Here is a 12,815-nt window from a genome sequence, read left to right on the forward strand (position 1 = left end):
GCCATCACCACCATGCTGGACACCACTGTTACACACCTACAGCACATATTGCTCACAAACATTACAATGGCCCCCTGCTTGCAAATACATCCATTCCTGACAGAAGGTAGCTGACCAAAGGTGCTTTTACCCGTGGAAGAGGAGCTGGTCAATGCAGAGAGTATGGTGTGAGGGCAGTCTGCTCTGCAGAGCATAAGCCATCAAAGGTCCCTCCAGCCGTCCCACCTCCAGTCCACCATACAAATACAGCATTCCCACTCTGCTTCTGATAATTCAAACCAGCATCAACTGCAACAGAAGTGGAGCTGCTCTGACTTTGTCATATTCAAACACCACACACCCCAATCCCCAGGCTCACGACACTTATTGCCTCACCAAGGCTGCATGACATGCTATACCTCCTGAGCTCCTGGAGCAAAACACCGCTATAGAAAACCCCCCATGCCTACCAATCAACCTACATGTATGCCAGGCGCTCCTTCCACTCTAATGCTGCAGACTCTCCCACCTCATTCACCCATTAACTTTCGCCTGAGGTGGTTTCATTATATCACATCACCATCTTGGCCCACATCACCTGCTCACTCCCACAACGAAGAAGTCATTGAGTACACCAAGGCCCTTGCCTGGAATGTGGTTCTGCCATTGGGCCCTTGGTGGTTCCAGTGCAGTGCATCACACTGAGATGGCTCTCACCATGGTCCCTAGTGGTGATGTCTTCTGGATTCAGGCTCCTGTACCTTTCAGCACTTCCAGAAAATGTTGATTCCACTCCCACAACTTTAAACTTGAACAGATTTTTGTGCTTCTCCTTTTATTTCCTAAAATCGCAGCTTAGTGTCTCATTGTTCAGTCATCTTCCTCTGCTTCCTCCTTTCAGTAGCTGTTTCTCAACGCTTGATCTCTACTTAACTTCCTTTTGTTATTCAGTGAGGGAGGGGAAGATGGACCTCCTAACAGGCAGGATGCACTGAAGCACATACCCATGATTCACATCTCTTTTCCACTCATCCATTCTAACATTTCACTAGCTATCATTTCACACTTTGAGTATCAGGAAGAAGCAGCTTTGATCTTACTGACATCTTTCTCCCTTAAGCTTATTCTACATACTGGGAAAATTCAGCTTTCTGACATCAGCACCCTTCCCTGTCCTGCTGAACAGACACAAGTCCTTCCTTTTAAGCGCAACAAGACTTGGATCTCTTAGGTACTGAGATTACAATGCTCACATCTGACCTATGTTTTCAGTCTTCACCACTTATCTTATACCCCTACCAATGTTAAGTTTGACTTCCAGATGCCCCCTTATCAGCAGGAAAAATTTCTCTAGTCCTTCTGATCGCCACTGTAGCAACTCTTGACAGTTGTCTTCCTCTTCCCCCTTCCTATTTCCTACTTTTGTTAGAAGAACTGTCCAATGAAGGAAGCTGTGTATCACTCTTCATCAGATCCTTGTCTGCACTCCCCATCCCAGGTCAGAACAATTTATAGGTTCTGGGGAAAAAAAAAAAAAAATTGTTGTTCACAAGTTTGGGCACCATAAATATTCACTGGAGGTGGAGGGGACGGGTGGGGAAACAGGACACCAAAAGAAGAAAACAAGTCTCTTTTTGCAATATACAGTGCTATAAAACTAAGCCATTTAATGTCTCTTCAGGAGAATTAAAGTACAATTTGGCTATGGCTTATAGTGAATGAAATTCAGTTACCATCTACGATGTTATCAATGAATGATTAATGCTATGAAAAAATCTCTTTCAAACGGTTGCACAAGATGAAGTCAATGGTTTTGTTATACCATCGGTCAAGCTTCCATCATTACTTAGCAGTAAGTAGCTTCTGCTAAAGTAAAATCTGACAACCACCCTTCCAATACACAGAAAGCATTATCTGAAAAATTAGAGCATTACCTTTGTGCATCAGATACATCTTATTAAAAAACTGAAATTGGAACAAAAGGTTGAAAAGAGAGGACACCCACTTCATAACTTAAAACTATTTTGCAATTTCAAAAGCTACAGAACAGATAAGTTACTCTTTGCTAACCTATTTTCCATCTTGAAAGCCGTGTTTCATTTTGTAGGAAAAAGTCTATCAGCTTCCATGCTTTTGCTAATACTCATTAAAAGTATTGCATGTAGAGGGAACATTCAGACTACGTCCTCCTTAAATATACCTCATCAGGTATCTAGTGAGATCTTTGACCTCTACCTTATCTCAGGCAGCACCACTTCCCCATTTCTCAGCCTCTCATCTATAAAGCATTTTATTCAGCATTTTACCACCTCCCTTCTCTTCAAGCATATATTATTCAATAAGACAAACTATTGTTTATTCCTAAACACATCTTCGCTCCCTGCTACCAAATAGTCATTTACATTTATCATCTACAAATTTACCTAGAAATCAAACCTGTAAACTATTGCCACAATACATGACAATGTAAAAACCGATCACTGGAAACTGTCCGTAAAACTAAGTGGTATCCTGCTTCTACAATTTATACACAGGACTAAATAAATTTATTCTCAGCTTTCTTATCCCATCAGACTTTCACGGCATCTGTTACATCATGTCCCAGTCCTACTCACTGCCTGTCATTCATGCATTAGCACACTGAGCTGAAGTCACCTCTATTAATTCATGCATTCATATCTGATCAGGAAAGCTGCATGATGGTGCTCTCACATATCATGGCTTGCAATAACAAAAAGACAAAAAACAGCTGTGCATTTTATGTCATCCTCATCCTCCTACTCTGGAGGAAGCAAAATTGAAGTTTTGGGCTTCTGTATAATATAGCTACACTAGATCCAGAAACAGAATATAATGGACTTGATATTTTATTCCCAAGACACTACCTGTGGACAGTTTGCAAGGTTTCAGTTTACAATCTAAATCAATGGAAGAACTGAGACTCATTTTGCATGTACCACAGCAGCAGCACAGCCAGTTGTCCCAGCTATCATTGATAATAACAGTATTTCAGAATAAAAGTGTTCAGTTTTTCTCTTTCTTTAGCTAATATACTAAACAATTCATTTAGACTATTGATTTTTCCCTGTTCTTAAACTCTTAAAATCAACAGATCCTGAAGAATTGTCCTAAAGAAGAACAAGCCATATTTAATCCACTAAGCACGGTCACTAAATCCAGCTTTGTAAATATGCAAACGAGTGTTTTACTAAGACTATTTTCCACCCTCCCAAAACACTGCATTGTATTACACCAACAGCAAAAGTAAAGTCTGATGGAACTACTAACTGCTGTGGAAGCAACCAACAGCTTACAGTACAGTTCTTCACTCAACTGATTTCCTCACGTTTTCCAGAAGATCCCAGGAAGATTATCTGTAGGTATATTTGGTAATGAGTTCTTAACACCGCTTTTATTGGCTATCCTTTCATAGCCACAGCTGCACGTAAGTGGAAGAAAGGACCAACAATCAATCATATGAAACTCTGAAGACCACATTACCTGTATTTTTATTTATAGTATTGATAAATATACTGTCGATCCCATCATTAATCACTGAATATGGATAGGTGCTCCATGCACTTCAGTCCAATCAAAATACCAAAGTTGAATGTAGAAATTTAGAAGAAATAATTAAGATCAGAAGCCACTTTTGACAAGGGTAATCTAGAGGCTAAAATGAGTTTAAAAAGTTTGTGCTGCCACTAGGCCTTGCACACATAGTGGAACACTGCTATGCAGAAAGAAGGCAGGCTACTAGCATTAAAGAAGAGTCAAACTTTAAGCATACAGAAACAAATCTGAGAGCCACTGCTGAAGCCTTTAACCCAAAGCCAAGCTCTTAACACAAGGTTAAAAACACTTAAATGATTAGAATACATGCAAACTTGATCCTCTACTCTGTTACAGACTATACATTTGTCTCACACTCTGTAAGAGTTTATCCAATTTTAAACGCCTCAATGGTCTAATGTTTTTTATTTCATTAGTCAGTGTAAATTAAACATTGTAGTCAGCTGCAGAATTCCTGCATAGCTCCTGCACTGCCACTGCATTACTACCGGCTGTCAGTAACCAGTTAGCAGTTAAACTTGGCACACATACAACAAAGTGTCTCATTTCTTAGAAGTCATACAGCTATGCAGCAGTTGATTTTCCAGGCCTTTAAAATAATCATTTGAATGCAATTAACTTTTGTGAAAAAGTAAAGTAAAAAAAGACACAATAAAGATATATATTAACACATACTTCTCCGAAATATCTTACTATGCCATTTCACCCATTATTTTTCCAACAATGCCAAAATGTATTAAAGGTCTCACATCAACTAACAATGAAAGATGACTTATGTAAACAGGCGGATTGTTAAATAAGCTAGGATAAAAGGTAAGTCACCTGAATTTTTAGCACATTAATTCAGTAAATGACCTTCCTATTTATCTGATCAGCTAGCTCTACCAGTGCAAATTTAAACTTACTGACAGGTTTTACCACATCCTTCCAATTAGCGTCAGACTTTCTCAGCCATTGCCCATGCATTTCCAAAGCAAAATTTCCAGGTATTTCAAGATTGTCAAATACACTCACTTGCAAAGACAAATGGAGGCTTAGGGTAAAATAAAAAAATAAACAAATAATCTTTAACACCACAAATAACACATACTCTCCTTTTTAAAGCATGTGATGTAAAGCATTACTTTAAAATGTACTTCAAACACTGCTGAAATTTCTCCTCTTTGAAAATCCGTTCTTCACTTTTGGAAGTGTTTAATAAAGTGTTGGTAAAAATTCCACATTAGGATACTCTTCAGTCTATACTGAATTGTGCCACATCAGAAAAAGTCTTTTGTATGCCCACTCAGCTCTTACAGTAGGCCTTCTATCAGTTCTGACTTAGCCACAAAGGAATTCTCTACACTGTAGTTACTATTAGAAGGCTAGACTCCTCCAATCTGTTTGCACATTTTCAGAACTCAGTCAGAAAACAACTATTTTAAGATGGTGATTTACGTCTCTGGTTTTCCAGACATTCTGGCCCTCCACAGCAGGGCCAAGGCAACAAAAACTGGATGCATGTTGCTGCTTCAGAGGACAGCAGAGTAATGTGCCACAAGGCCATCACATAAATCATGGTAATTGGCATGTAGCTGGAAGGAGAATGCAAGCCAGTGTACAGCACCAGCCAACATCGGCAGTGATACAGGTCACAGAAGGTTATGAAGCCACGTCAAGGGTTGCACACATACCCAGCTGAGAACTTTTTACATTCATAGTCCTGGACAGTAAACCAAGAGGAAAAACTGGAAATTCAAGACAGATCTCTGAGAACAAGTGCAGTTGTTGGACAGCACTCAAGTGTTCACGTGCTGTCAGGCTGACTGCATTCCAGGCAATCAGAATTCACATTAAATCTGTATCCGTGCTGCACATGAAAGCTTCTTAAGATTTCAAATTAGTTCATGTCACAGACAGCATATTCATAAATTAGGATACCTTTTGTCAGTTAAAATACCATGGTTCTTTTTGGACTTGACTTTTGGGGTTTTTTTAAAGATGCAGTAAATTCTCCTACCTAACCCCCAAGAAAATAAGCTAAAGATAAAGCAAGTAAAAGGATGTCAGCTGTTTTCCTATACTACTGTAACTTTGCACTCATATTTACACTACTACAAAACTTCACACTTTATCTTGACATCGCTAGATTACCTAGGCAGCAGGTGACACTTAAATTGAACTCATGCAGACATATCTTAGAGCGTGCCATCTAATGTACCTCGTCCTTCTACAGTAAGAACTGTTTAGCACATTTTTTCACCTGAATTTTTTAATTAGAATGTTAGCAGAGTCTTAAGTAATGGTTCGATTTTAACACATTCATTTATAAAAGCAAATGATACAGCAAAATGCAGCAATTAGCTACTGATTTTAAAGGAAACCAGTTTGTCTGATACTGACTTTTAAATAGCCCCAGTATACACAGATTCTGCTTTTAATTAACTGTTCATCTCTGAAAGTTAGCATACAGGGAGAGAGCGCATATGCAGGCATCAGTTGCTGCCATGACAAGTGGTTCACGTTCAAACATTGCTACATACCAAAACATCAGATCATGTATAAAGATGGAATCACTTTCTAAAAGGAACAGCAGATTTAAAAACGAAAATTGTTCTCTTGGATGTGAGGAAAGCCTTGAAATTAAGGGGAAAAAGGAATATAAGAAACATGAAAACTGACCTAAAACAAACAATGAAAGATTTTGTTACATGAACCAAATACAACACCCTGGTATAAAAGAAGATTCCTCGTTTTAAAAATTGTGATGGCAAGTGATTAGCAATTATTTTCCTTAAAAAATAAATGAATTCTAGAGCAGTATTGACACTGTCCTATTACATTTATCCTACTATTCACAACTACATACAAAGATAGTATAAAGTTTTATTTTCATATTTTGAAATCACTCTAAAATACTTACATCTTCTTGAAATGCAGATCAGATACTTTTAGAAAGCCTGAATTAAAGGCAAGAGCTGATCTACAAAGCTTTTCCACCTTCAGTGATCTGGTCTTGAACGACAGCTTTTTTTTACTTCTTTTGCTCTTTTTTTTCAGGGTTTCTAAAGAAATTATTCAAGGTCAAGGATAGTGTATTAGAGTACACACACAGAAATCAGCTTGCATATCCCCCAATTGCACTCCAAATCTGACAAGGAAACTGGAATGCATTAGATGTCTCCCTTTCAGGACAAAACACTTAAAAATTAGCTTATTAGTTTCTGTTCTGGAACTTGGAAATATTGGTAGTTATTTCTTCAAGCAAACTGAAACTGGAATCAATTAAGGTATTTTCGCAAGACTCTACTAGTCTTGGAACTAAGTCCAAAAAAGTCCAGCAAAAAGTCAGACATCATTTGTTTATGCCCATACCACAATATTGTATTAACAAATTCTGGATGACTTGTTTTACTCATACATTCCTAACCAAACCCCAACTTAGGCTGACTGTGGAAGAACATGATTGTTCCTTCAGCATGTCAGCACACAAAACTCCCCTCTTCAAATAGGCAGAGTTTAACACAACCTCTTCCTCTTGGAAAAAGGTCACTACACATACCAGAACAATTTGGTATCATAGGTCAAAAAAAGTTAATACTAAACACAGCACCTACATTCCCACTAATGATAGCCTTAGTTTTGTCACACAACTCAGTATTACTCCCATTAAGTAAATCCTTTTACTAAATACATCTGTCCCACAGGTTTCATCAACCATTATGTATACACTGCACACATCAGTAAGGATCACCACATCTGCTAAAAGTTGCAGTTCAGCTCATAGTACAGTATAACATTTGTGCCAGCTCTGTCATGAAAGAAGAGAAATTACTTTTGTTTTTACATGCTCTTCAATTTCACAAAGTTTTGGGCAGTTTTTTTTCATAAAAGATGGCTAGGAAGAACGAAAATTTAACTCGAATCCTTGTCCACTAAAAGGATCTGAAAGCTGCTGACTACAATACACATACCACCAGAACTACATGCAGCTACCAATATGGTCTTCTAAAGCCTTCTCTTGCTCCTGCTGAAAAAAATGGCTTCTCTTCGTTTCGAAAGCAAAACAAATCTCCAGTCTTTAACTTAAGAACAAACGAAAGAAACATCAGTGATCTCCAACCACTATTTAACAAAGGACAAATTTTACTTTGCTTTTCTCTAAGAAGCATTTTGGTTACATCCCACAACCAGGTATCTCTAAGGGGCTTCCAAAACATGAGCCTGCAGCTCCATGCTAATGATGTTCTTCAGCTGAGCCTCCTTCCACAGATAAAGCAGCTTTCTAGCTTATAATACTAACATCATATTCTAGAGCTGTGGCAAGTGCCAGTCAATGAATTCTTTGTATTTTCCTTCCCAAGGAGTCCCTTCCCTCCAACTCACTCCCTTGCCATTCATACCTAAAAGGTATGACCTACCACAGTATGCTACCATGGAAAGGGCTGTAACTCCTTTAAGGAAGGCCTGTATGAGCAAGCAGGGTCTACGCAACAAAGACAAACCTGCCTCAAATTACCAACAGACAGGGATACTGTAGGAGTACTTGTATGATGTATCACAAAATTTTCGAGCACTTCTAATGCAGATACAGCTGTAGCTGTGAAGCTGCGTTTTACAGCACTACAGCCAAGGCAACCCTCTGTCTTTCCCTAAGCAAGAGTCATACCAGTGGAGGCACAGGGGTTTATTTCTTCTCCTAGAATAGCTGCATTAAGGGCTCTCGCCAGGTCAGCTGTGCTATTGAGGGATCACACCTCTTCCTAACCTTGACAGCCACAGCCATGACGACAATACAGTACTGTGTACTAATTCAGGACTAACCTCAGAAACCAAATATACACTTCGCCATCTAAAACTGTCTGCTTGCTCCTGGCATCTTCACAAATTTGGCCGAATGAAACACAGTCAATTTCTAATTTTCCTTCCAGATTGTCATATTTACTCACAAAGTGTTTTCTTGTTTAGACTGTAATTTTTACTAAAAATACTTGGTTTGAAGTAAGTTAAAAACATGCATGGTAAAAGAGCTGTTTCACGCAGTTGGGAAGGTTTGCTTTAGGAGCCTGCATTCTCTGGCTTTTTTAAAATAAACTAAAAAAGAAAAACCTTCATGTCTAGTTGAAGCATATCAAAAAGCTATAAATATATCAATAAATTAGATGCAAATTGAATTCTGAAGCTGTCTTCTTTGGAGAAAAATCCTTCAAAATTAAGTGATGCTAATTGTTATGCTAGGACAGCACCACTGAACTACAAAATAGCCTAGCAGCCAACCTGACTGCCCGATTAACAAGAACACTATTTGTGTGTATCACTAATACGTCATCTTCATTTTATTTCAGATTTTCTTTACAAGACACCACACAAGAGATTAACTCAGTAGGTATGAAGCAGGATCCCATGAAGATTTTTATAAAACCTTATATACAATGTTTGTGAAATCCTCCTGCCTGAAATGATTTACCATGATAAAATTGGCAGAATCTTTAGTCAGGGCTAGAATGAAAAATTTAAAATGTAAAATTCAGAAGCAAATGGTGCCATTTAACTACCACTGAACCAAAATTTATGTGTCTCTCCAATCAAGTCTTGCATTCCCTGTTTATAGTAATACTTCAGGTAACAAGTAAGGCTGTTAGAACTGATATGTAATAAAATGTATTTTGTCCAATAACTGCACTTTTCCATAGTTCAACAGTAAACATTTACAGAGTTTCCATTACTCATACTGCAAAGAACATAAATTCACATTTATGTGGTCACTAAACATGCACTTATATAAACTTAATTCTAAGTTTTCATCAATGCTACATATTCAGCTGTATTATATGGAACCAATTCCATTCTCTGCCCAACATAACTCACTCTAGAGCTGAATTGCCTTTTAACAGTTGCACCTTTCTGCTTCACAAGGAATATCTTGTCAGCAAGACCTGGTCTTAATGACACAGCTACCTACCCAGATTACACAAGAACTTTCCTACAGCAGGACCCAACCTAACCAAGTCCTCCACAACTCCCTCGCCAAAGGCCTCTGTCAAAACAACTGACATCTTTCATATCACCAGTTTCCACTACTATTTTTGCACAGAATTTCAAAGGAGGCTCACATAAGGTTGGGGGGCGGGGGGAGGGGGGAACAGGGAATACAACAAAGCAAATGTATTTTCAGCAGTGGGTACAGTATCTGTTTGAAATGCATTTAAGGGTTCCAGAAGAAGCAGTCAACACTTCAGTTGGACTTATACTTATTTTCTTTCTTCACATTGACCCTTGCCAACATTACTCAATGCCCCCCCCCCCTTTGAAAACACACAAAAAGTTACTTTTTTGCTTTCACAACTACTCACTGAGGCCTACTCCACTGCTGAAAGCAAGGAAAGCAAAGTCCACGCTGGGTGCCTGCCTCCTAGAGAAGATTGCATCTTTTATTTATTGCCCCTTGGCTTTATTTTCACAGTGAATTCCTGGCTTAAATGCAATCAGCCAAGAAACCCTCCCTATGTGCACTCCTGTCATTCCTAATCGCTTGCAAACAGAATCAAGTGCAAGCAAAAGGGAAAAAAAAAATAATCTCAGCACTGCCAACCAAACTAAAAAAGCCTTACTTCTGGTTTTGCCAGTCCTGAGGAACCACAGATGCACCTCAGACCCTTGGAAAGAGAAAGTCAGAAGATGAAACTTGTAAGAAAGTTAATTAGATTTAAAAAAGAACAAGCAAACAGAAAAAAAAAAAAAAAAAGTAAGTCCCCGTAGGCAGAAGAGAAGGGCACTGAGCCTAGGAGCAGGGACACGTTTTCCCTTCGGGAAAAAACTGATGGCACGTTTACAAGGTGCCCGCCAAGTCAAACCCGCAGCGGGCAGCACCGAGGTTTTGGGGGAGGATGAAGCGGGGAATGCCGGCGCCCCACACACACACAAACACATCGAGCCGCCGCCGTCAACAAAAGGCGAGCAGCAGCCTCTTTTGTCTGTCTTCCCCTTTTCAGGGGAGGAGAAGGGGAAACGACAGAAAACTGAGAGAAAAAAAAAAGAAAAAAAAGACGCAAATAAACACAAAAATGAGAACAAAGTGGCCGGGTCACACAAAGAGCATCACCACCGGCGGAGGGGACTGTCTGCCGGGGGCGGCTCCCCTTCTATTCCCTGAATGAACGAGGAGTCGCCCCCGGCAGACAGCCCCCCAAAAGTGGGGGAATACCCACCTCTGCAGCCCTTTAAACACAGGCAGGGAGGAGTTAACCAAGGGAACCCGCAGCGGGTGAAGAACAGCGGCAGGCGGCTGGGCTGGGGATGAGGAAGAGGAGGGGGGTATTGTTCCAGGAGGAGGAAGAGCTGCGCTTTCCCCCCCTTGTCACGAAGCCGTTCATTCCAAAGCAACCCCCCTCAGCCATACCACCCCCGTCGGGGCGGATCGCGCCCCCTCCCTCCGGCTCGTCGCTGCTGCCCTAGAAATGCCTTTGTTCGCGGATCCCCCCCGCACTCCCGCTGCCGGGGTCTCGCACCGCTTTTATGTCTTTATTTTGGACGGCGGCGCATCCCGCCCCCGCCCTCCTTCCCCCGCCGGCCGCCCTTCTGCTGATTCATTTCCACCGGCGGTCCCCCTCGGGATTGGGGGGGGCGGCATCTCCTCGCTATTGTGGCTCGGGGTAAAGCGATGACCCGGATTACCGGGGGTGGACGCTGGTAGGGGGGCAGAGCCAAACGGGATTACACAGGCTGGATTACCGGGAGCGGGCATGGCGCGGTGCGGGGCTGCGAGTTAAAGGGACAAGCGGGAGCCGTGTCCGTGTCACGGAGCCACTGCGCGTCCCGAGCACGAGGGGGAGGAGACCGGCGGAGGAAGTTGCCCGGTCCGCGGTACAGCCGGGGAGTGAAGGGCTCGCACGGGCCGGGCCGCGGGCGGGGGAGCTGCCGGCGGAGAGAGAGACGGACGGCAAGTGGGTGACACGCAGCGGGAGACCCGCGGCCCCGAGCGGCGGCGGCCTGGCCCCAGAGCGGAACCGGCCGGTGACTCACCGACTTGCAGGACGTTATCGACGCAGCCGCCGTCGAGCAGAGCGATGCCCCTGCGGAAGGGCAGCCGGTTCTCGTCGGCAGCAGCGGCGGCGGCGTCCATGGCCCCGCCGGGCGCGGCGGCGCCCCCGGGGCAGACGGCGGGATCCTCGGCGCCGGTGTTGAACGAGGAGTACATACAGATCTCCCTCTCGCTGCGGGGGAAGGACCAGTAGACGATCCTGCGCTGCACCGGCTCCGGGATCCGTTCGAACCGCTCCTCCACCCGCTGGAAGGGCCACTTCTCCGCCACCTTGCGAGCCGCGATGTCCAGCAGGGACTCAGGGCTCTGGGTCTTGCCGAGCGGCAGCAGCCCCAGGGCGGCGGCGGCAGCTGCGGAGGAGGGTCCGGCGCAGAGCGCGCCGCCGCCGGGCCCGGAGCCGCCCGCCCGCTGCCCCGGCCTGCAGCCCAAGCCATAGCCGGGTCTGCAGCAGAGGCGCTTGCCGGGGTGGGGGAGCTGACCGCGCTCCGCCATGATCGCGCCGCTTCTAAGCCGACAGCGGAAGTGGCTGTACCCTATAAACGGCTCCAGGAAGACAGCGAGCGCCCGCGAGCCCCCGGGGACACGCCCCCCTCTGCCCTTATGTGGCAAGGGGGCGGGGCCGCGGGGCCTCGCCGGCCGCGGGGTGGGCGGGCCTTATGCAAATCGGCGTAACAAACATAAATAGAACGGCGGGGGGTGGGCGGAGGGGGAAGCGCCGGGGGGTGGCGCGCGCGCCCTCCCCTTTCCCAGCCCCTTCTCCCGTTGACGTCACGCGCGCAAGCCCGGGCGCGCCCCTCGCGCACGTCGTGGGAAAAGGGGGGCGTGGCCGGCGGCGCCCCCCGCTCCGCCGCCATGTAGGGAATGGAACGCGGGGGCGGGGCCGCCGCCGAACCCCGTCACCTCTGCCGGGAAAGCCGGAGGGGCGGAGCGAGCTCAGCGCAGCCGGGCTTCGCGGATCGGAAATACGGTATCGGCTGCGGCCGGGGCGAGGGAAAGACCCGCGCTCCTGCTTCAGAGGCGGGCCGCAACGGGCGAAGCCTTTTCCGTCCGCCTCTGGAGCAGGAGCCCAGGTGCGTGCATATAACAAGCTCTTGAGCTGCACGAGTGAGGCCCGCCCCAAGATGTGTTGTGGTTGGGTTTTGTGGGGGGGGGTTAGGTTTCCCTTCCATTAGAGGTAGTACGGTAAAGGTCGTCATCCCGGTGCCAGCACCCGGTTGGCTCTGCAGATGTCCGGGCTTGGAAG

The 12,815-nt window shown here is 44.2% G+C and overlaps 1 protein-coding gene across 2 annotated transcripts in view; it reads right to left on the minus strand.

The window, feature by feature from the left end:
* Window positions 1-12,084, minus strand: part of ZSWIM6 (zinc finger SWIM-type containing 6) — a 111,767-nt gene extending 99,683 nt beyond the window's left edge. Inside the window, exon 1 of one of the 2 annotated variants that reach the window (XM_042028284.1) lies at window positions 11,554-12,084. In XM_042028284.1, the coding sequence (XP_041884218.1) occupies window positions 11,554-12,064 (511 nt within the window). In that variant the 5' untranslated portion in view covers window positions 12,065-12,084. The remainder of the gene's footprint in view (window positions 1-11,553) is intronic. The other variant, XM_042028283.1, reaches the window with a different exon arrangement.
* Between the last annotated feature and the right edge of the window lie 731 nt (window positions 12,085-12,815).

Source organism: Corvus kubaryi, unplaced genomic scaffold (assembly GCF_017639235.1).
Source record: "Corvus kubaryi isolate FWS band 111438036 unplaced genomic scaffold, C.kubaryi_AGA036_p1.0 37308, whole genome shotgun sequence".
Classification (NCBI taxonomy): Eukaryota; Metazoa; Chordata; class Aves; order Passeriformes; family Corvidae; genus Corvus; species Corvus kubaryi.